Source organism: Plecotus auritus (assembly GCF_963455305.1).
Source record: "Plecotus auritus genome assembly, chromosome: 1".
Taxonomy (NCBI): domain Eukaryota; kingdom Metazoa; phylum Chordata; class Mammalia; order Chiroptera; family Vespertilionidae; genus Plecotus; species Plecotus auritus.
The window spans coordinates 247,633,502-247,657,126 of record NC_137770.1 but is presented as its reverse complement, the minus strand read 5'-3'; the positions used below and the strand labels follow the sequence as shown (position 1 = coordinate 247,657,126).

The following is a 23,625-nucleotide window of genomic DNA, read 5'->3' as shown; positions in this document are numbered from 1 at the left end:
TCCCCCTAATGTGGAGACCCCTCCCCCTAATGTGGAGACCCCTCCCCTGGTGTGGAGACCCCTCCCCCGGTGTGGAGACCCCTCCCCCGGTGTGGAGACCCCTCCCCCTGGTATGAAGACCCCCTCCCCGGTCTACCCCGCTGACCACCTCTCTGTACCCATCTCCCACGGCTCCTGACAGAGGGCCTCAGACGGCCTCCAGGCTGAGCACCCCCCGTAGCACCCACTGGTGGTCACGGCCGAGGCCAGGTGGGCGCCCTGCAGGCAGGTCCTAGTAAGAGACCAGCCCATGGTGACAACACCACGGCCCCATGGGAACCACCGAGGCCCCAGTCCTCCTCTGCCCCATGTCCAGGATGGAGCGGCACGGCTGCTGATCGGCTTTGTCTGGGTGAGTCGGGGTGAGGGGTGCCCGGGAACCAAGACACCTGGAGTCTGCGGAGGTGCCAGGTGCGGGGTCCCATGGCCAGAGCCTCGGGGAGAGGAGCACCTGGGAGGGAGGGCAGCGCCCGGAGCACCTCCTGAGGATCTGGGTGGTGTCAGCACCCAGAGGCCCGGGGCCCACACTTCACTGAGGGTCGGTGCAGCCCACGGGGGCCGAGTGGCCGGGTGGTCAGGCGGGCACCCTCGGGGCAGCAAAGACAAAGCCACGCCCATCGCCACCGTCCAGCCCACCCACATGCTGGTCACACCAGGGCCAGGATGGGCCACGCCGCGGACGGGGGGGGGGCGGGCCGGGCTGGGCCCTGCCACCTCCTGAGAGGCTGCATCCTCAGGGGCCAACGGGACGTCGCCACCGTGCCCGGGAGGCCTGATGGAGCTGCTGAGCGTCCTGCAGCGTCGAGGCCCCTGCCGCCCCCCACACTCCCCCCCAAGGGCCCGTGGAAATACCTCGACAGAGACTCAGCCCCCACACGCCCCCAGTGCCGTCAGAGCGAGCCCAGGGGCCAGAGCTCTTACCTGGGGCCCGACAGGCTGCGGCTCCCCTCCCCGGCCCCGGGGGGCTGTCCACCGTCCGGCCGCCTGGCCTCGGGCTCCTCCTGCTGACCACCGTCGCCACCGCCCTGCAGCCTGTCCGCTGTGTCCCCCGCGGGCCCTGAGGTGCGTGCCAGGCACTTGCTGGGAGCAGGGGCTCCGGGCTCCTGCTGGTCGGGGGTGTCTTCTGAGGGCAGGGGGGCCGGGGGGCCCGCGGGCAGCGCCTCCAGGGCAGGCTGGGCCTCCTCTGGCCGCTCAGCCTCGCCCTTGGCCAAGCCGGAGCCGACGAAGGAGGTGCCGATGACGCCCAGGCTGCCCTTGTCCAGCAGGCTCTCGGCGGCCTCCTCCCTGCCGGCCCTGCAGCCCGCGCAGCACACACAGGAGTTCAGGAGGCAGCTGGTGGCTGCGGCGCTGAGTTTGGGGGGGCCGCCCTCCGTCCCCTCAGCCACGGCCTCCGACGGGGAGGCACCGGTTCCGGGCGCTCCCGGGGCAGAGACGGCGCAGTCCAGGGAGGCAGGCGATTTGGGATTGAAGATGACCGTGGCCGAGAGCTTCATGCCCCCCGTCCGGTGGGCGATCATCTCGGCGGTCTCCGCGTCGTCGTCCGCCGTCGCCTCCCAGCCGTCCAGGTGCGGCGGGGCGTCCAGGCAGCTGCAGGAGTTGGGGCCCGACGCCCACGCCTTGTCCTGATCTGGAATGTTGTTGTTATTGCTCAGGTCTCCCTCTTCCTTCGAGGTGGCGGGCACGCTGGCCCCGGCCTCCCTGCCCTGCTCCCTCTCCTGGGAGCCAGCGCTGGGGCCACCCGGCCACACCGAGGGGCTGCCCGGGTTCTCCGCTGCCCCCTCCACGTCGTCCATGAAGAACACCCTGCCCTCCTCCTCGTCGCTGCCCGACGGCCGCAGCCTGCGGCCCGGGGAGGCCTCCACCCGGGGGCTGCCCTCGCTGCCCGGCCTGCGTGCGGGGGACTGGCAGGCGCTGGGCGGGGACAGCAGGGAGGACATGGCGTCCCCGGCCCGGTGCACCATGCGGCTCAGCTGCTCCAGCTCCTGGTCGTCGTACTGCATGGAGCAGGCCAGTTCGGCCTCCAGGTCCTTGGCCTTGGCTGGCAGCAGCTCCTCGGGCGGGAGGGGCGCAGGGAAGGCGGGCGCCAGGGCCGGGGGCACCGGCACGTCCGTGCGGAGGGGGAACTCCACGTCGTGGGAAATGCAGAGGTTCCGTTCCAGCGTGTGCAGCTCGTCCTCTGTCAGGGTCTGCAGCAAATCCCTACGGGGGACCAGACACCCGGTGAGGGCCCACGGCCACCGGCCTCCGCCGAGAGTGGGTGCGGTGCCGCCTGCCCAGCGCCCGCAGGGAGGCCAGGGGCACCCATCGCTCGCAGTTCAGTTGGCACGCACACGCTTCCTCCACGATAAAGCGAGGCACCGGCTCCCACGGGGGGCGGCTTCCTTCTTTCATTTTGTTTAAATAAATCTCTATTTTCTAAGTATGTTTTTATTGATGTCAGAGAGGAAGGGAGAGGGAGAGAGACAGAAACATCAGTGATGAGAGAGAATCATGGATCGGCTGCCTCCTGCACGCCCCCCCACCCGCCGGGGAACCAGCCCACAACCTGGGCCTGTGCCCTGACTGGGAATTGAACTGTGACCTCCTAGTTCCTAGGTCAAATCTCAGCCACTGAGCCAGGCCGGCTGCCAGCCGGGCAGTTTCCTTCTTAACAACCAGGGTCTGAAACCTCTTGTGGAAACAAGAGCGCCTGGTCCTGGGGATGCGCTCATCACAGGAATAAAAACATCCCGGAGTGACAAGCCAGGAGCCGGCTCCCATCCAGCGTCCTCCTGCTGCTACACAGCGGCTCTGAGGCCTGCCTGCGTGCCGGGCACGGGTCACGGCAGCGAGACAGGCCCGGCCCGGCCCTGGAAGATGCAGAAACAGATACTTATCCGAGCGATGACTGAACCACAGTGGTGACAGCTGCGACCAAGGACGACGCAGGGCACCCGGTTTGGCCGGAGGAGACTTCCTGGGGGCAGGGGCATTGAACCGGAGACCGGGAGGCCGAGCGACTTCTCTGGGCTGAGCAGCTGCTCTGTGCAGGGAGAAGCGCGGGCCAGCCTGGGGTCCGAGTCCCACGCTGACCCCTCCAGGGCCGTCACGGAGGAGCACGCGGAAAAGAGCGCCTCGCAGTCGGCCAGCGTGGCTGAGCAGTTAGCGTCGAACCAAGAACCCAGAGTCCCAGTTCGGTTTCCAGTCCGAGCACGTGCCTGGCTGCGGGCTCGGTCCCCAGTGCGGGTGCGGGAGGCAGCCGATCCCTGATCCTCTCTCATCACTGATGTTTCTTTCTTTTTTTTTTTTTAATCCTCACCCGAGGATATCTTTCCATTGATTTTTAGAGAGTAGAAGAGAGAGGGAAAGACAGAGAGAAGCATCGATGTGAGAGAAAGACATCGATGGGTTGCCTCCTGCACGGGCGCTGGCCTCAGACGCCTGCAACCGAGGTACGTGCTCTTGACCGTAATTCCGGAACCGAACCCGGGACCCTTCGGTCCGCAGGCCGACGCTCTATGCCAGGGGTGGGCAAACTTTTTGACTCGAGGGCCACAGTGGGTTCTTAAACTGGACCGGAGGGCCGGAACAAAAGCATGGATGGAGTGTTTGTGTGAACTAATATAAATTCAAAGTAAAGGAGCGGAGGGGAGAGCAAGAGAACCGGATAGAACAGCCGGATCCGGCCCGCGGGCCGCAGTTTGCCCACGGCTGCTCTATGCACTGAGTCAAACTGGCGAGGACTCATCACTGACGTTTCTCTCTCTCTCGCTCCCTCTCCCTTTCTCTCGCTCTAAAATCAACAGAAACGTATTTTTTAAAAAAGAGTGCCTCTCAGAACTGCACAGCTTGTGCTGTGTACACGGTGACATCTGTCTACAGCCTGTAGACAGGGTCCTGAGAAACGGCAAACAGGCCGAGCGGGACCTCCGCCGGGGCAGTTACGCTGACGGCCTCCAGGCACCAAGGCCACAACAAAGAACTTGGTCCCGCGGGAAGGACGGGCACGGAGCTACACAGGGCCCTCGACGCCATGAACCAGCAACGGAGACCAAGGCCGAGGACCCAGCACCCCGCGTGAGCAGAAGAGGACCAGTAATTGCCCCCCAATCCTGCAGAGCGGAAGGCTGGGGGTGACCGCTGACGCCAGCACCCCCCCCACCCACCACATCCTCCTTCCCTCCACACCTTATTTTCCGCAGCAACGTGTGGAAGGGCCGGAACAGCTCGGACATGTCTTCCGCCTTGCGGTCCAAGTTTAGGGGTCCATCCGCGTAGACCACGAGGCCGCTGCATTCAAGACACAAAAGCCAGCCTGGCTCCGGGCCCCGCAGCTGACCGGGGCCTCCACGGCCACCCCACACTCAGCACAGCACATGCTTCACCTCAAGACCCAATTTATTTTTTTTTTAATACTAGAGGCCCGGTGCACAAAATTTGTGCACGGTTAGGGTCCCTAGACCTGGCCTGTGATCGGGGCCGATCAGGTTCCCCGCCTCCCTGCCTCCTCCTTCCCTCACTCCCTCAGCACCCCGCCACTGCAGCTAGTTGCCCACCATATTCCGTGCCGCCCCCTGGTGGTCAGCGCCCGTCATAGCGAGCAATCAAACTCCCGGTTGAACTTCTAGGGGACAATTTGCATATTAGCCTTTTATCATATAGGATATTTTCACTGATATCAGAGAGGAAGGGAGAGGGGGAGAGAGAAACACCAACGACGAGAGAGAATCATTGATTGGCTGCCTCCTGGACGCCCCCCACTGGGGACTGAGCCTGCAACCCGGGCATGTGCCCTTGACCAGAATCGAACCGTGACCTCCTGGTTCGTAGGTCAATGTTCAACCACTGAGCCATGCCGGCTGGGTGAGACCAAGTCTCAAATAAGTTTAGAGAAAAGCAACGAGAACTGTCACTCAAACTGTCCTGTTCTGATAACGGTCACTCGAGGGACCATCAGATAACCACCACCTGTGCGGCACGTCGCCGCGGCGACCACATCCGTCAGCACGAGACTGTCCCTGAGCCCCGCTCCTGGGAAACGGACACCCCTGGAGTTTGTGACGACGAGACCCAGAGCCATCCACCCCTGGAGCCAAGCAGGAGTGGGAGCAGCCCGCTCTGGGGGTGTGAGCACCGGACTGGACGGCCCTGCCCGGGTCCTGCCGGAGGACCGTCGGGGCGGAGGGACACTCACCACACGATGGCCAGCCTGGGAATGGTGAACATGAGGGCGGGCTCGTAGTCGTCAATCATGTCCTGGGTCAGGTACCCGCAGTCCAGGGCCCTGGCAGAGCGGCACAGTGAGGAGGGCAGGGCCTGGATCAGACCCGCGTCCACGCTGGGCGGACAGTCGGAAGGGGACGCGTGCGCCCTGAGCCCTCGCAGGTGTGGGCGGGGCGGCCTGCGCTGACTCCCCTCCCCACGCCGATCCCAGCAGCAAGTCAGAGCATCTCTCGTGCGGGTGATGTGAAATGATGTGAAATGCCTCTCGACAGGCCAACACCGACTACTCCGTCTTTAAAAAGTCACAGCTTAGCCCTGACCGGTGTGGCTCAGTGGATAGAGCGTCGGCCTGCGGACTGAAGGGTCCCGGGTTCGATTCCGGTCAAGGGCATGTACCTTGGGTGTGGGCACATCCCCAGTAGGAGGTGTGCAGGAGGCAGCTGATTGATGTCTCTCTCTCATTGATGTTTTAACTCTCTATCCCTCTCTCCCTTCCTCTCTGTAAAAAATCAATAAAATATATATTTTTTTAAAAAATGAAAAGTCACGGCTTAGGAGGCAACATCCAGCGATTTCACAACTAGCCTACAGCAGGGCCTTCGTCACACACAGGGGCCACTCCAGGCTCCGTCAGCCCCAGGCCATTCGGAGCATCTGACTTCACACCCCAAACCCATGCGGGACCTGAAACCCAGCCAGGGCCCCATCCTGCCTGGTGGGGTGAGGAGGAGGGTGGGGAGGAGCGTGGGGAGGAGGGGGAGGAGGGGACGGGTGGGGGCATGGAGGTGTGCAGATGAACAGGTGAGGAGGTGAGGAGGTGAGGCCCTCGGGTGGAGGGGGAGGGGAGGAGCGGGAGGAGCGGGAGGCGGAGGTCAGCTCTCTGTGGGTGAGTTTTCTGTCACGTGAACTTCAGCTGCAGGATGTGCCCGCTGGGCTCAGAGGGACGACGAGTGCGGGGGCTGAGGGACGAGGCTGCAGCCAAGAGGAGCGGCCTCTCGGGACTGCCCACCCCGGGGAACAAGGACAAGGGAGGGGACGGCCTGGCCCCGTCCTGCTGGGCGTCCCCGTGTCCAGGCGGCTGCCCCTGCCCCGGGCCATGGGTGGCTCACCGCTCCACCGTCTCGCAGAACAGCACGATGACCTCCTGCTGCACGTAGTACTCCCGGGGGGACTTCACGGGCACCATGGCCGAGACGTAGCTGCAACACGGGGAGAGCGAGCGGGGGCTGACGGGCGTCGCAGATGGACCCAATCCCGCCCTTACCCAAGTCTGCGCTGCTAAGGGCACAGCCACCAGCGGGACCCCGTCGGGTCAGAGCCGCTCCGGGTCAGGCCCCTCAGGCGCCTCCTCGGGCCCCGCCCGCTCTCTCAGCCCTGCCTGTCCTGAGCTGTCACTGCTCACCTCCCTGGCGTCCCCGCCTGGCCAGCCCTGACCAGTGAGCAAGGGGAGGGAGGGAGGGAGGGAAGGAGGGAGGAATGGAAGGAGGGAGGGAGGGAGAGAGGGAAGGGGAGGAGGGGAGGGAGGGAGGGAGGAACGGAAGGAGGGAGGGGGGAGAGAGGGAAAGGGAGGAGGGGAGGGAGGGAGGGAGGAACGGGGGGAGGGAGGGAGGGAGGAAGAGAGGGAAGGGGAGAAGGAGGGGAGGGACGGACGGACGGACGGACAGACGGAAGGAGGGAGGGAGGGTAGGAAGGAGGGAGGAAGAGAGAAAGACACAGGCAGGCAAATGCTCCCGGGCCTAACCACAGGCAGATCTGGGTGCCAGGAGAGCCTCAGCAGGTGGGACGGGCTGAGAAGACAGGAAAAGGCGATGGCCCTCCGGCCACTGCCCGGATGAGACCATTCTTCCTTCCGGAGTCGCTGCCTCTCGCTCTCTGTGGTTATGAAAGCTTGCTCGAGGCAGGAGAATAAACCTCAGCCTTCCCTGTTCCTGGGAGGAGGGCCTTTAGCGTCCGGGCGGGTTTCCTTCGAGAAACCGATAGCTAACGATGCCGTGTTTGCTAGCCAGGACCACCGTGGCGTGAGCGCCGAGGGTGCTCTCCCCGGCCCAGCCTGGGGGGGTGCGGGCGCTCACAGCGTGCCCCCTCCAGGCTCTCGGAGCCCTTCCCCACAGAGGCCTGTGGGCCGGCTGGGGGCAGCTCCCTGGGCGGGGGGTGGGGGGGGGCATCGGGAAGGAGGGAGAGGAGCATACGGCGGGGGATGCTCAGAGCTGGGTGGCGGTGCCAGCCTGAGCATGTGGGGTGAGGCCGGGGGGCTGGGCGACCCACAACTCCCCTGACCTGGGCGGTGCCCCAGCCCCTGCAGCTGGAGTCCCCATGGGCCCCGAGAGAGGCCACGACCTCGTGCTGGTGCTGTGCCCGGGTCTCAGCACCCAGAGCTGGTGTCGGGGGTTGTGGGGTGAACGGTGACCGGAAGGGTGAGGGGCAGCTGGGGACCCAGGACAGGGTGAGGGCAGGCTGGGCGGGAGGGAGGAGGGCCGTCAGGGGTGGGAGGCAGCGGGAGCGGAGGCCGTGGTGGCCCACGGATGACTTCACTGCAGGGCCCTCCCTGGCTTTCCCGCTGAGCTGTTAGGCAGGGTGGTGGGCGGGGTGGACCCCTGGGGTCTCCCTCCCCCCACCGCCCACACCAAGTCCCAGGGGTTACCATCCCTGCAGACACCCCTGACTCTGAACGGCCGCAGCTCCTCCCGCTGCAGTTTTCCAGCTGGAAATATCGGAAAGGCCCGCAGAGCCGGCGCACCCCACCCCACACAGAGCTGAGGCCGTGACCCCACGCCAAGGCCGTGACCCCACGCCGAGGCCGTGACCCCACGCCGAGGCCGTGACCCCACGCCTAGGCCGTGACCCCATGTCGAGGCCGTGACCCCACGCCGAGGCCGTGACCCCACGCCGAGGCCGTGACCCCACGCCGAGGCTGTGACCCCACGCCTAGGCCGTGACCCCATGTCGAGGCCGTGACTCCATGCCAAGGCCGTGACCTCACACCTAGGCCGTGACCTCATGCCGAGGCCGTGACCCCATGCCTAGGCCGTGACCCACACCTAGGCCATGACCCCACACCTAGGCCGTGACCCCACACCTAGGCCGTGACCCCACACCTAGGCCGTGACCCCACACCTAGGCCGTGACCCCACACCTAGGCCGTGACCCCACACCTAGGCCGTGACCCCACACCTAGGCCGTGACCCCACACCTAGGCCGTGACCCCACACCTAGGCCGTGACCCCACACCTAGGCCGTGACCCCACACCTAGGCCATGACCCCACACCTAGGCCGTGACCCCACACCTAGGCCGTGACCCAACACCTAGGCCGTGACCCCATGCCTAGGCCGTGACCCCATGCCGAGGCTGTGGCCCCATGCCTACAGCACACGCGTGGCCCCAAGGTCACCTCAGCTCGAACTCCGCAAACAGGACGTCGAAGTGCCTCAGGGCCTCCCTCATCTTCTCCGTGTAGGTATTGAGGTCCCGTAGCGCCTGGTCGCGGAGGGCGCCCCGCACGTCCTCCAGGCTGCGGGTCAGCTCCTTGGCCAGCGGCCGCATGGCCATGCTCTCCAGCTCCCGGTTCATGATGATGGAGCCGGCGGCCAGGCACTGCGGGCGGAAGGAGGGGTCACCGCCTATGCCCAGTCCCCCAGGGGCCCGACCCTGAGGCCCGACCAGCCCGGGCCGTGCCGGGCTCCAGGCCCCACCCTGGTTCCTGGTCCACACGGAGCGGGGGCTCTGGCCTGGTCCCCCGACACCGAGAAAAGCCCGGCCCCGTGAGGGAACAGCGGCCCCAAAGCTGGGCACACAGGGAACACGGAGGCCGGTGGCCAGGCTGGGGCATGGCCTTCATCCCCAAGTCCTCTCTCCCGGGAACTCCCGCCGCCCACCCCTCCGCTGGCTCTGGGGCTGGTGTTACAGGACGTGGGCGCCCGCTCCCCGGGTTCCTCTTGGTCCAGAGCAGTCACGGCAGAAACCACAGACATTCTCACTGTGACCCGACCCAGAGGCAGGCCGGAGGGGAGGGCCAATGGGGCCCGGGCGTGGGACACCTGCCCCTCCCCCAGCCCACAGGAGCAACCGGACGCCACGTCGGGGCCATGCTCCGGGGCGGACCAGGGCTCGCAGAGAAACGGCTGGACAGCGCCAAGGCGGTGCCCGGGGCCCAGGCGGGGCCACTACCTCGGCGCCGAACCACAGCTGACCCGCCAGGTTGTCATGCCGGATCTCCTCGGGGAACTTGACGCAGAAGTCCCGGGGGGCGCGGTCCTGGGGGATGCAGGCGTCCATGATCTGGTCAATGATGTTTAACACGTTGTCCTGAAACAGAGGGAGACGCTGCGCTGTGGCTGCGCCGGCTTCGGGCGGGCAGCGAGGACAAAGACGACGAGACACGGCAGCACCCACGGGGCCCCCCGGGCACCACAGAAGCTCAGGGCCCAGGAGGATCTGGAGGGAGACTCCTGCCCCTTCCCTGCTCACGCTCAGGGCGGGCACAGGTACAGGCGGGCACAAGTAGGCTAACAGTTGTTTGTGTGGAAAATAATGCAATAATTAATAAATAATAACATAAGAACAGCCCAGCCAGTGTGGCTCAGTGGTTGAGCAGCGACCTATGAACCAGGAGGTCAGGGTTCGATTCCTGGTCAGGGCATGTGCCCGGGTTGCAGGCTCGATCCCCAGTGTGTGGGGCGTGGAGCGGCCAATCCATGATTCTCTCTCATCATTGATGTTTTTCTCTCTGTCCCTCTCCTTCCTCTCTGAGATCAATAAAAACATATTTTAAGCCCTAACCGGTGTGGCTCAGTGGATAGAGCGTCGGCCTGTGGACTGAGGGGTCCCAGGTTCGATTCCGGTCAAGGGCATGTACCTTGGTTGCGGGCACATCCCCAGTAGGGAGTGTGCAGGAGGCAGCTGATCGATGTTTCTCTCTCATCGATGTTTCTAACTCTGTATCCCTCTCCCTTTCCCTCTGTAAAAAATCAATAAAACATATTTAAAAACACATATTTTAAAAAGAGAGAGATTGCTCTTTAAAATACACAGGGTAGCGAACGGTTTTGAACACTCTGCATCAAAGGGTAACAAGATCGTTTTTTATCGCATCTTAAATTCCATTCCATTCTCTCTTTTAAAGCTGTCGGGTTCTTTAAACATCTACCATTTATTCTGTGAAATTACAAGAATGTTGGAATTTGTGGAGGCTTTTCCTGTAATTTGTCCAAGGTAAATGTCACGCACATTCCCCCCAGGACATGGAGGTTCTGGGTTCTGCGGCTGCCGCTCCTGGGGGGACGGGTGACGACCTCACAAATCTACCTGTGAGGGCCGCGCGTGAGGCTCGAGGGCCTGTCCGCCCCTGGCTCCCTGGCTCCTCTGCGAGGTTTCTGACCCCTCACCCCTGTCGTGACTGAGTCTGGGGCCATGTCCTCCGATCCCCTCGCTGCGAGAAAGGGCGTTACAAGGCGGAGTGTCAGGGCCGCGCCACGCCCTGCGGGCCACCTGCCGGCCTGCTCTCCAGGAGGATGGCTCTCGCGGAGGAAGCGAGCCACGCGGAGAACCTGGCCTCTGCGGCCAGAAAACAAAGCTCACCCCGCACCCAGCGGTACCGCTGTGCCATCTTTCTAAACGGGCTTCTGGCCGGGAAGGTTCCTTTCTCAGGACTCCACACGGTAAGGAACGGACAGCGGCAGGAACAGCGGGTACTGCTCAGCCGATGGCAGCTCGTGCTGAGAGCGGGGCCGGAGAGCCAGCCCCACGCAGAGGCCAAGGCAGCTGCCCCACGCTCCCTGCAGCGCCCGCTCCAACCCCGTGTCTCCACAGACCAGCGGGTGAGGAGGAGGGTGCGTGCACGCAGGGCATGTTGCTCAGCCACGAAGAGTGACACCTTGCCCTGGCTGGCGGCTCAGTGGTTAGAGTCGGCCTGCACACCGAAGGGCTGGGGTTCCAATCCGATGGAGGTCCACACCTGGGTTGCAGGTCTGATCCCTGGCCCTCGGCGGGGCACGTGCAGGAGGCAACCAATCGATGTGTCTCTCACATGGATGCTTCTCTGTCTCCTCCCCAGCGCCCCCCGCCCCTCCCCGTCTTCTACTCTCTAAGAATCAATGGAAAAGATGTCCTCAGGGGAGGATCACCAAAATAAAAGAAACGAAGGTGAAACACTGCTTGGTGCAAGCAGAGGCGAAAGGAACTCATGACTGGGAAGCCTGCTCTGCAGGACACGCTACAGACAGACCTTCAGGCACAGGAAATGGCACAGGCGGAAACGGATGCCACAAAGGACGGGGCACCAGGAGGGTCACCGCGCAGCAAAGGTGCCAGGTCCCCTGCCGACATGTAATGCCACCCAGGCCCCACACCCGGGACAGGCCCCGATGCCCGGGACAGACCCCAATGCCCAGGACAGGCCCTGATGCCCAGGACAGACTCCATACCTGGGACAGGCCCCGATGCCCGGGACAGGCCCCACACCCAGGACAGACCCCACACACAGGACAGGTCCCACATCCAGGACAGGCCTCGACGCCCGGGACAGGCTCCACACCCAGGACAGGCCCCACACCCAGGACAGGCCCTGATGCCCGGGACAGGCTCCACACCCGGGACAGGCCCCTATGCCCAGTACAGGCCCCGACGCCTGGGACAGGGACAGGCCCCGACGCCCGGGCCAGGCTGCACTCACCTGGCAGGAGCGGAACTGGCTGACGAGCAGGGTGCACCGCTGGGGGTCCTTCCGCCCGTCCAGGCTGTCCAGCTCGGCCGCCACCTGGTTCAGCTCCTCGTCCGCGTAGTAGAACTGGGCCAGCAGCTGCGGGTCCGACCTCTGGGGAGACAGGCACGGGCGTGAGCCAGGCCGAGGCGGGCGGGCACCTGGGGCGGCCGGTTCCCAGGCTGAGAGCAGCGGCTGCAGCCCCGGCGCCAACACCCAGGCGACGAGCAGGGCGGCTCCCCCATCGGCTCCTGCACAGGCGTCGCCCCGCTGCCCGCCCGCCCGCCCGCCGGCCCGGCGCCCCTGTGAGCCCTCGGCTTTAGGACAACGGGGCCGCGCTGCTCCTTGGAGGCCGAGCACAGCGTCTCCGCAGGCAGCCCCACGCCAGGTCCCACCTTCCCGGGAGGGACGCTCCACACAAGGGCCCGGGGAGCGTGGGGTCAGGGGTCGCCTGGCCAATGGTGTCCTGACACCCAGCTCAGGAGTGGACCCCGGTCACCACAGCCCTGGGGTCCGTCCAGGCCAGCCACCGGCTCCCCTCACTGAGGGCCCTGGGTGGGGCCTCCAGGAGGCCGTGGCTCTGAGCTGGTGTAGGCCACGCCACACCTGATGGAGACTCAGGCACCCACCCTCAGCGCACACCCCAGACCTCGCATCCAAACACCCCCCCCCCCCAGGTGACGGCACCTACTGTGCAAACCGCAGCCAGGGAGGCAGTGGCATGCGGGCCAGGGAGGCTGGAGGGGCCGGCTGCCCGCTGCCCATCACGCGCTCCCGTCGGACCCTGGCGGTGCTGGCCTCAGCGGGCTGAGCGCTCAGCCCCTCAGCTCACACAGCTGACACTAGCCCGTGTGCAGGTGGGACTGCAGGGGAGAACCGTGTCATCACAGGCGTGCACATGTGGCTATGCATGTGAGTGTGCCTATGTGTGCACACGTAAGCACACATGTGCGTGAGTGTGTTTGTGTGAGTGTGTACACAGGTGAGTGTGTGCACACATGTGGGTTCATGTGTGTGAGTGCGTGGAGGTGTGTACATGAGTGTGTTGCATTTGTGTGTGCATGCGTGAGTGTGTGTCTCTGCATGTGTGTGCAAGAATGTGAGCGCACGCGTGTGTAGTCCGGGCAAGGGCTGGGAGGAGAGGCGCTGGCTGCTGCTCCGAATGGTGCCCTTAGCCCGGCCCCCTCGCCCCCCGGAGGCCAGACCCTCCCCCGTCCTCCATTACGGCCCTTTCCCATCCTGGCACCTCCTCTTGGTTTTAGGGCAGAATCTGGGGGGCAGGGAGTCGTCAGCCTGAACCGAGGACCAGAACTCGCTCTCCGACCCCCCACCAGGGTTCACTCTTGAACTTCCAGGTCCAGCCGGGGATGCGGTGGGGCCTGTGGACACCTGGAGGGGCTGCCCTGCCCCTGGACAGGCCCCGAGGGCACCACAGCGCCCGGGACTGAAGGACCCCTCCGGCCCCCAGGCTGCCCAGGTGGGACAGAGGCGGGACCCCACCTGGCGCCCAGCTGGCACCCTCGCCAGCCCTCCTCTATTGTGGCTATTGCTCAGTTTATCAAGAATGCAAAGAACGCTTAAACGTGTCCAGCGCCCATTACAAAACACGGATCGGCGGGGGGGGGGGGGGGGGGCGGGGGTGCCGGGGCACCGCTCTGGTCCCAGATCACAGCGAGAAACCACAGGCTCCGAACCAGCTCCGAGGCCGGGCCGTGCGGCTCAGGCCTCCGTCCCTTTTACTGAAACCAAAGGCCTGGTTGGAAGAAGAATCTGCTCACTCCTCTGGTTTCTGATCACCAGGGACCCCCAGGAAGGGGTCGGCAACCACGGTCACCATTCCCTTAGCGGCACCGCAGGCGTCCTGACACCCCGAGCGGTCGGGACCCCCAAACACCTCGGCTGCACTCACCATCATCACAGACACACCATCTCTCGTTAAAATGCCTTTATTGCATCGTCTGGTGCGTCCCGCGCCCACGTCGACACTCGGCGACCTCCTGGCGTTCCTGAGGAGAGCCCAGCAGGCCCCCTGCAGATCTAGAAGGTTCTGTCCGGAAGAGACATCTCAGACCAGGCCAGCGTCCTCCTCTGAGGTTCACCAGAGTCAGCACAGCTCTCCCGGGCGGGCGGGGCCTTCCTGGCGGCCTGAAGTTTGAGCTTAGTCTGCGCGGAGCATGTGTGACTTTCCGAGGAATGACTAGCAGAACCAGAAAAACATCCACCTTCGTTGTTTTACTTGTTGCAGGAAAACAGGGCCTCGGTCCAGGCACCCGTGAGGAGCCACCTTCAGACGGGGCCACGGAAGTGTGGTCCTCAGCTGTCCGCCCGCACCCTTCCCTCCGGACCAAACGGCCAGAGGCCGCCTCTCCAGCAGGCTGGCCAGCCAGCACCAGGGAAGGTCTGCCTGGGCCGGGTGCTGACCAGGAGGAGGGGCTGGGACACCCCCTGCTCCCCCTGCCGGGGGCTCCGAGCTCCTGGGCTCTGGAAAAGCTGAAGGCAGAAACCACCGTGGAGGCGCCCTTGTGCTGGATGGTGTTCCCAGCACCGACGCCCAGAAACGGCCGCCCTGATGCCGGCACGCGTGGCCGTTGACCAGCAGAGGCCGCCGGGTGGGCACGCTGCAGCCGCCGTCTCTCGCCAGGCGGTCCTCTCCTCCTGACCCCGCGGGCGGGGGCAGACACCGGGCCGAGAGCGGTCACTCACACACGCTGGGACCTGCTGGGCCTCACGCCACAGCCACCCGCACGCCGTGCCCCGGGCCCTCCGCTTGCAGCAGCAGCCGCTCAGAAAGCACCTGCTTCTTCCTCTTTTAAATGAACATCTGAGTGATTGATATGTCTCCGGAGACTCCTTTTTCTTTCTGTTAATCCTCACCCAAGGATACTTTTCCATTGATTTTTAGAGAGCGTGGGAGGGTGAGAAACAGAGAGAGACACATCCATTGGTTACTCCCCGCAGGGGCCCCGACCAGGTCCAGGATGGAGCCCTGCACCCAAGGTACGGTGCCCTTGGCCGGAATCAAACCCGGGACCCTTCAGTCCCCAGGCTGATGCTCTCTCCACTGAGCCACACCGGCCAGGGAGAAAGCGCCTGCTTCGGAGGGCGGCGGTGACCAGGTCCGCCCCTGATGGCGCCTGTCTCGAGGCGGGCGTGCTGTGCACACGGCCGCACGCCGTCGGACGGACCCAGCATATTCAGGGGCCGGAGGCGGGGGTGTGGAACCAGGCTGCCCCCCCATGACCTCGGCTCTCTGGTGGAGAAAAGCTCGCCCTTCGGGCTGTCGGACGGGCATGGCGTGTCTGGGGTTCGTCCACATCAGAATCCTCCCGCTCAGCACCTGCGGGGGGGAGGGGCCAGGCTCCGGCCCGCCCAGCAGCGCCATCCCTCTCCTCCCCACGTCCCTGTGTGCGATGCCCCTGCCAGTCTCGTCTGGAGGACAGGAAACGGGCACAGAGAGGCCAAGACACCAGCCAAGGCCACACAGCTAGGGTGCGGTGCCGTGGGGTCAGGGGTGGCCGGTGCACCCCACCACCCTGCTGACCTTCGTCCTCCTTAAACACACGGAGAGTGACGAGTCATCATAAACCACAGCTAATCCTTAAAAGCTGCTCCTCAGCAGACGGGGGGTGGGGGGAGGCAGGTACGGGCCGCCTCTGGGGGTGATGGCAGTGCTCTGCAATGAGACCACCAGCCCGCGTGGCGTGGGAGGGGCAGAGCTGCCAAGCTCCCCCAGAGGACCACGGCTCCATCCTCCTCACCACCACAGGCGTCTTATGGCCACGAAAGTCCACCGTGCTCCTCTGCAGGGCCCAAGGGGACCCCCCTGGGACCCCCGAATCACACAGCCCCGGGAGCCCGGCCCCCCCTGCACACAGGCACCTGCCCCCGGGGTCCCCGCAGGTCCCTTCCACGACGACGTAAGACTCCTGGCAATGCAATTTAAAACCCCTGGGCTGTGAACGCTCTGGAAGGGGCAGGAGGAGAGACACATCCATCGGTTACTCGCCGCAGGGGCCCCAACCAGGTCCAGGATGGAGCCTGCACCCAAGGTACGGTGCCCTTGACCGGAATCAAACCCAGGACCCTTCAGTCCCCAGGCTGATGCTCTCTCCACTGAGCCACACCGGCCCCTCCTCCCTCCACTGCGGCCCCTCCTCCACTGAGGCCCCTCCTCCCTCTCTGGAAGGAGCCCAGTCGGCTGTGTCTCAGCCACGCACCGTCCCTCGGTCTGGTGCCGCAGTGGCGCTGACACCGGAGCCGTCACCCCAGCCGGTGGCTCAGCTCCCTGCTCCCCGCAGCCCCCGGCTCCCCACAGCCCCCGGCTCCCCGCAGCTCCCGGATCCCGCATCCTGACTCACGCGGCCCTGGAGCGCAGCGTGGCTGCTGCCACACGAGGCCCCCGATGTATTTTGGGGTGTTTTTAACGCTATAAAAAGGGTGTCGTGCGTGTGCGATATTTTGAGACAGGCTTTGATTTGTCACATCCTGTGCGCTGCCCGTGGAGTGACTTCTGCAGTCAGGCGCCTCGGTGAGCCCACGGCACGCAGCCACGCCCCAGGGCGCCGGCTCGGTTTCCGCTGCGTGAGCAGGTGCGGGAAGGCCCTGGCTGTGGGGGTGCCGGTCCCCAGGAGGCCCGCACCGGCTCCCTGTTGCCGCTGAAACAATTCACTCCAAACTCAGTGGTTAAACAAGACATATTACTTCAGAGTTCTGAGGACAGAGCCCCAGCACAGGGTCAGCGGCTAAAATCGGGTCAGGGGACAGCTCCCTCTGGAGGGTCTCGGGGAGACCTGTGTCCTCGCCTCTTCCAGCCTCTACGGTGCACGTGGGTCCAGTCCCAGCTCCCTCCTCCCTCCACTGCATCCCCTCCTCCACTGAAGCCCCTCCTCCCTCCACTGCAGCCCCTCCTCCCTCCACTGCATCCCCTCCTCCACTGAGGCCCCTCCTCCCTCCACTGAAGCCCCTCCTCCCTCCACTGCAGCCCCTCCTCCACTGAGGCCCCTCCTCCCTCCACTGAGGCCCCTCCTCCCTCCACTGCAGAACCTCCTCCCTCCACTGAGGCCCCTCCTCCCTCCACTGCGGGCCCCTCTTCCCTCCACTGCGGCCCATATGGTCACACTGCCGCCCAGGCTAATCCAGGGCCATCTCACAAGCCGACCGGTGACCTTGGCTCCATGTACAACTGCCACGTAACCCAAGATATTCCCAGGCTCTGGGGGTCGAGGTGTGAGCATCTTTGGGGCCCACCATTCTGCTGGCTGCTGGCAGCATTTCTGGGTCGCACACTTCACGCCTCAGCAGCCATGTCTCAGATCCCAGGACCCCCCTTCTCTCTTTTTTAATAAAAATGTTTTTATTGATCTCAGAGAGGAAGGGAGAGGGAGCGATAGAAGCATCAATGATGAGAGAGAACCACTGCTGGGGCTGAAGCCCGCAACCCGGCATGTGCCCTGACCGGGAATCACACTGGGACCTCCTGGTCCGTAGGTCGGTGCTCACCCCTGAGCCACGCTGGCCGGGCTGGCTGTTTTAGAGACAGGAGGTCACAGCAGGTTTCACCTCTAGGGAATGATCTAGAAGGCCGGGAGACCAGGATGGGACACAGGGGACAATGCTGAACAGGCAAAGGGGGTGAGGTCCAGTGCCTGGGGGGTAACTGCCACCCCTCAGCTATTCCAGGGCAAGTTTTCATTCTTAGCCTTTAAATTCAGTGACTAATTTTTTTATATATATATTTTATTGATATTTTACAGAGAGGAAGGGAGAGGGATAGAGAGCTAGAAACATCGATGAGAGAGAAACATCGATCAGCTGCCTCCTGCACACCTCCTACTGGGGATGTGCCCGCAACCCAGGTACATGCCCTTGACCGGAATCGAACCCGGGACCCTTCAGTCCGCAGGCCAACGCTCTATCCACTGAGCCAAACCGGTTTCGGCATAATTTTATATACGTACTAGAGGCCCGATGCACGAAATTCGTGCAAGGGCCTTGGCCCTGGCCCCCGCCCACCGCCACCTCGGCCCCTGCCTGCTGCCGCCACAGCCTGGGGCCTCTGCCGCGGCCCCCGCCCACTGTGGCTTTGTCTGGAAGGAAGGATGTCCGGAAGGACGTGTGGTCTAATTAGCATATTATGCTTTTATTATTATAGATTATTATAGATACCGGTATATGATACGTAATCCATAGAAGTATAATCAATAAGTCCAAATTAGTATGTGTAAATAGAATCAACTTATATGTATTAATTTGGATTTATTGATTATATTTCCACATAAAAATATACTTTGGATACATGGGGTAAATAAAGTTATTACTAAAATGCTAAACAAATAAACAAGTAAACCCGGTGGCGATGCCTCACCTCGGGAGGGCCGGCTCCTGCGTTAAAAGGCTGGTGTCACCTGAGCGCCTCCCGTCCTGAAACTCCCTCCCCTCCCCCGGTGGGTACCCCCCTCGGGCTGTCAGCCTGCTGCTGGCTGACTGGGGCTCCGGGAAACCTTTCTCCCGAGCGTTGTAGCTTTTCCCGGGAACTCCATCCCTAGTGAGTTCCTCTGCGGATCAGGTGACTCAGGCCCACAGGGAGCCAAGCTGGGTGTGGGGCCTTCCTGGCCACCGTCCAGGGCACAGCTGAGTGGGTGTGAGTGGGCCTCGAACCCGCCCACCGGAGCTCAACCCAGAGCCAGCCCTGGCCCAGAGTCCCTGCCACCCATCACCCACCCCCACACCTCACGCCAGGGCCACCACGGCAGTGACCCCAGGACGCAGTGTCCCGTCCACCAGCAGGAGGCAGAGCTGACGGCCTCTGAGGATGGCCTGGCCCTGCGGGTCCAGGGAAAGGGACCTGTGGGCTCCGAGCTGGGCCTCCAACACCAGCCCCTGGAGAGACGCGGCTGAGCGTCTTTCTGCTCTCCAGGGACGCTGCGCTTCTCCGGAAAGACCTCCCCCCGCCCACCCCGGATGCTAAACCCTTTTGTTTATTGTATGAAATTCACATAACGTACAATTAACCATTTTTTAAAATATGTCTTTTTATTGATTTCAGAGAGGAAGGGAGAGGGAGATAGAAACATCCGTGATGAGGGAGAATCACTGATGGGCAGCCTCCTGCACGCCCCCCACTGGGGATGGAGACCCACAACCCGGGCGTGTGCCCTGACCGGGAATCGAACCCTGACCTCCTGGTTCATAGGTGGATGCTCAGCCGCTGAGCCACACCGACCAGGCCCGTTAGCCATCTAAAGGTGAGCGAGCCAGTGACACCTGGTACATTCACACGGTTGTCCCACCACCTTTCCCGAGTTTTAGAACCTTTCATGGCCCAAAGGAGACCCGCATCCCTCCGCTGCCTCTCCTCATCCCTGCCCCGCCGCGCCCCGCCCCGCCGCGCCCCGCCCTGTCTCTGGACTCGCCTGTTCTGGACGTTTCGTGCTAACCCATCTCCCGAGCCCGGGCCATGGTTGTGGGGGAGCACGCTGGAGACCCCCACGCAGAGCCCGAGGACCCAGCCAGGAAGGGGGACCCAGCCAGGAAGTGCCCCCACCCCTGCCCCCACCACGGAAAAAGGGAGGCAGAGCCTCAACCTCCCTGTGCCGAGGGGAGGCTGCTCCATTCACTCGCACCAGCGCCCCCCAGAGGTTGCCACAGCGCGTGGCAGCCCTACCCTCCTCCCGTGCAGCCTCTTCGGATGGTGTAAGCCCATTCACTCCTGTCCCCTCCCCCCGCCGGCCGTATCCCCCTCCCCCCAGCCGTATCCCCCTCCCCCCAGCCATATCCCCCTCCCCCCAGCCGTATCCCCCTCCCCCCGGCCGTATCCCCCTCCCCCCAGCCATATCCCCCTCCCCCCAGCCGTATCCCCCTCCCCCCGGCCGTATCCCCCTCCCTCACGTCTACGTGTCTTGCGGCCACTGGGAAAAGCACAAAAGCAGTTGTTTCATCAGATGAGACTCAGGTCAACACTGGGACAGCTCCGCGGCCCCCCCTCCAGGACCCCAGGCTGTGGGACCCGCCTCCTCCGAGTGGGGCTCCTCCGAGTGGGGCTCCCCCTGCTCACGCAGCCTCCAACCTCATGTGGGAAACGGTGCATTCGGACAGTCCAGCTGTTAACAAGCACCCCAAAACCTCAGCGGCTTAACCAGGAGGTCTGTCCCCGAGCTGTCATTACACCAGCCCCTTCCCCCCGCCCCCCCCCCGCGGCCTTCGCCGCCCACGGCCCTGGGGTCCTCTCCTGGATCCTGAGCCTCCAGCCAAGGACTGGAGGGACGGTGCGGGTCACAGGCTACAGGTCACAGGTCACAGCCACAGGAAGACTGAGAGGTTCGGGGGCGGGCTTGACACGGTGTCCCCACTGCTGCCCACATGGGAGGCACGTGCCCAGGGGCAGTGAGGGCACAGGGGCATTGCCATTCCTCCTGGCAGCTTGATGGCCCCTCACGTGCCTGAGGGCTTGTTTCCCTGAAACCGAGCACCTTACCCGCCACCAAAAAGGGGGCGGGGCTGCACCTGCTGGACACGCCCACTCTCGGGTGACAGCTGGAACAGATGCTGGCCTCTGGGGCCCAGAAGACCCCCCCCCCCGCCCCGCCCCGTGCGGTTCTGGGAGAAGCCCGCACCCTCGTTCCCGCCTGTGCGCCCCCCTGGCCATGATGGTGGTGGTTAGACAGTCAAGCCATTACTGACAACCTGTGACAGAGACAGTCTCCTCTAACCCCACACGGCAGATGGGGAAACTGAGGCCTGGGCTGGAGTGGGGGAGGGTTGTCCCTCAGGCTCCGGAAGGACGCCCCTGCTGCCCTGTACGCTGCCCTGTACGCAGACCCGAAGCCAGGTGGCGGGCAGGACAATAAAACACAGCCTCACAGGGGGCGGGGCGGGGGTAAGGACACATATGTAAGACCTTAATCAATAAAAAAACACACAACACAGCCTCCCAGCATCCCAGGTGCTCTCCGTCACAGAGCAAGACTCGTGGGGGCACACAGCACACGGGGGGCACACAGCACACGGGGGGGACACAGCACGCGGGGGGGACACAGCACACGGGGGGGACACAGCACACGGGGGGGGACACAGCACGTGGGGGGGACACAGCACACGGGGGTACACAGCACACGGGGGGGACACAGCACGCGGGGGGTACACAGCACGCGGGGGGGACACAGCACACGGGGGGACACAGCACACGGGGGGGACAGCACACGGGGGCGCACAGCACACGGGGGGGACACAGCACGCGGGGGGGACACAGCACGCGGGGGGGACACAGCACACGGGGGCGCACAGCACACGGGGGGGACACAGCACGTGGGGGGGACACAGCACACGGGGGCGCACAGCACACGGGGGCGCACAGCACGCCACGGGAGAACTGCGCCACCAGCACCGCCGTGCGCGGGCTCGGGGATGGGCGTCCGCATGTTGAAAACAAGCGCATGTGCTGCTCTGGGCCACGGAGGCTGGAGAGGCGCTGAGCATCGAGTGACCTCACAGGCTCCCGTTGGGGGGGGAGCTGCTGGAGCCATTAGGTGAGGCTTCAGACCTCGGCCCTGACTCCCCCTTAGCAGAGCCACGTCCTGCACTTCCCGTCAGCACGCTGCCCTGCCCAGCACGCACCCAGCGAGGACAGTGATGCGGGGCACTGCTGCTCGCCTGCAGCTCGCCCTGCGGACGCCACCGCCCCGCTCTGCCGGCCCCGCTCTGCCGCCCGCTCTGCCCGCCCCGCTCTGCTGCCCCGCTCTGCCGCCCCGGCAGGAATACGTGAAGCCTGGGCAGTGAGGAGAGCCCCGCGGAGTCGCCCCCCAGACCTCAGACCTCCCGGGCCCACAGCCGGGCACTGCTGTGCATCTGAAGGAGGCGGGGAGGGCGGGGCGGCCAGACCTGGCCGTGGGGAGGGAGGGGCCGAGTTCAGGAGGAGGGGAGCCTGCTGGCCCGCCTCGCCCGCCCGCCCTGACTCAGCGCTGCCCAGCATCCTTCCCAGAACTTCCCCGCTCCGTGCCAGGCACCTGCTGGCAGCGGGAGCTGACCGGCACAGGCTTTCCGGAAGCTGGCTTTCCAGAAGCTCACGCAGAGAGCAGACCGCTCCTCCGAGGGAGGCCTCCGTGCTGCCAGGCGCTCAGCGTTTATCAGCGTCGACGCCCGGCTAGGAATGAACACTGACTCCCCAATCTCCCGGAACAGCGTCAGTGCCCGGCCCGCGGAGGCCCCCGTCCATCGGCGCCCGGCAATTCTTCCTCGAAGATGGAAAACACCAAGTCATCCTGGCCCATCACTGACGTTTCCCCGCTGACGGCCAGGAATCCTCCCGGCGAGAAGCGTCCCACACGCCTTCTCCCGGCCGGCCCCGTGTCAGTCCAGAGGAGACACAGTCCCTCGGGCTTTGCATGAAGAAAAGCCGCCGTGGCGTTTAAAAGACTGAAATGTGAGAGTGCAAAGGGCATCTTAAGACATTTTTTAAAATTGGTTTCAGAAAGGAAGGAAGAGGGAGAGAGGGAGAGGGAGAGGGAGAGGGAGAGGGAGAGCGAGAGGGAGAGGAAGAAGAAGAGGGAGAGGGAGAGGGAGAGCGAGAGGGAGAGGAAGAAGAAGAGGGAGAGGGAGAGGGGGGGAGAGAGAGAGAGAGAGAGAGAGTGAGAGACATCAATGATGCGTGAGAATCCTTGAAGGGCTGCCTCCCTGCACGCCCCAACTCAGGAATGAGCCCACAACCCCGGCGTGTGCCCTGACGGGTAATCGGACCATGACCTCCTGGTTCGCAGGACCATGCTCAACCACTGAGCCCTGCCGGCCGGGAAGCAAATGGCATTTTAATGTGAAACTGCTACACCCACATCAGATTTATTTTTTACTCGACTTAGGTAGTTACTAATGACTCAGATATGAAAACGATCAAGTGTCAGGAAGAGTTGAAAGCACCCCCCAACGCTTCTCAGAGCGACAAGGACAGTGAGCGTTTTGATCTCGGGGTGTTCTCCACTGCAGTCGCGAACAAGCAGCTCAGGGCTCCCTCGCGCACCCGAGCTGGGGCTGAGTCAAGAATGCAGTTGGGATTGTATCCGCACCTCAATACAAACGTGAAAAAAAAGTCCTGTCGCAGGCCACCGTCTCCCCCAGACACATCTTCCCGCCGCTCACATTTAACACATCAACCATGCCAGGCCCGGAACCTTCCCGGGCAGGCCTGGCTGGGTGCTGACTGTGCCAAAATGTGTTAAATTCAGTAGGAGGGGGAGAATAAAACTCAACTCGCAATGCCAGGCAAATAGCTGAGCGGTGGTATGAAGAATGAAAGCCGACGGGGGTGACCTAACATACCCCACGCCTTCAAACAATCAAGACATTGAAGTCCAAAGACAGATCTCAAATAAAGGACTGCCCAGCCTCGGACTGAACGCGGGCACCGCTCCCCGCAAATGCCACGCAGGACCCAGAGATGCAGGTGCCCAGGGGTCAGCGACAAGAATTAGCCCGTATGATGAGAGGACAGGGAGGAGAAGGGAGGAAAAGGCGAGGAGCAGAGCAAACACCACCCCCTCCGGCCCCTAACGCACACATCTTCGCACCCCGTCACCAGGGTTGGTAACTCCCCAACCCTGCCCGTGCCGGTCAGGCTGGGAGCCGGCCTTGGAGGGACAGCACCCGCTGCAGAGGGCAACGCAGGGACTCCATCCTCCGTTCTGGGGTACACGCTTAAGG

The 23,625-nt window shown here is 63.9% G+C and overlaps 1 protein-coding gene across 3 annotated transcripts in view; it reads right to left on the bottom strand.

Moving 5' to 3' along the window:
• ZFYVE28 (zinc finger FYVE-type containing 28) overlaps positions 1–23,625 on the bottom strand; it is a 50,745-nt gene that overhangs the window by 24,615 nt on the left and 2,505 nt on the right. The window contains exons 2-8 of one of the 3 annotated variants that reach the window (XM_080657893.1): positions 11,911–12,051; positions 9,408–9,545; positions 8,632–8,834; positions 6,351–6,440; positions 5,213–5,302; positions 4,207–4,308; positions 961–2,238 (exon numbers count right to left, since the gene is read on the bottom strand). In XM_080657893.1, the coding sequence (XP_080514019.1) occupies positions 961–2,238; positions 4,207–4,308; positions 5,213–5,302; positions 6,351–6,440; positions 8,632–8,834; positions 9,408–9,545; positions 11,911–12,051 (2,042 nt within the window). Of the gene's footprint in view, positions 1–960; positions 2,239–2,264; positions 2,455–4,206; positions 4,309–5,212; positions 5,303–6,350; positions 6,441–8,631; positions 8,835–9,407; positions 9,546–11,910; positions 12,052–23,625 lie in introns of those variants that run through there. The other 2 variants (XM_080657895.1, XM_080657894.1) reach the window with 2 other exon arrangements.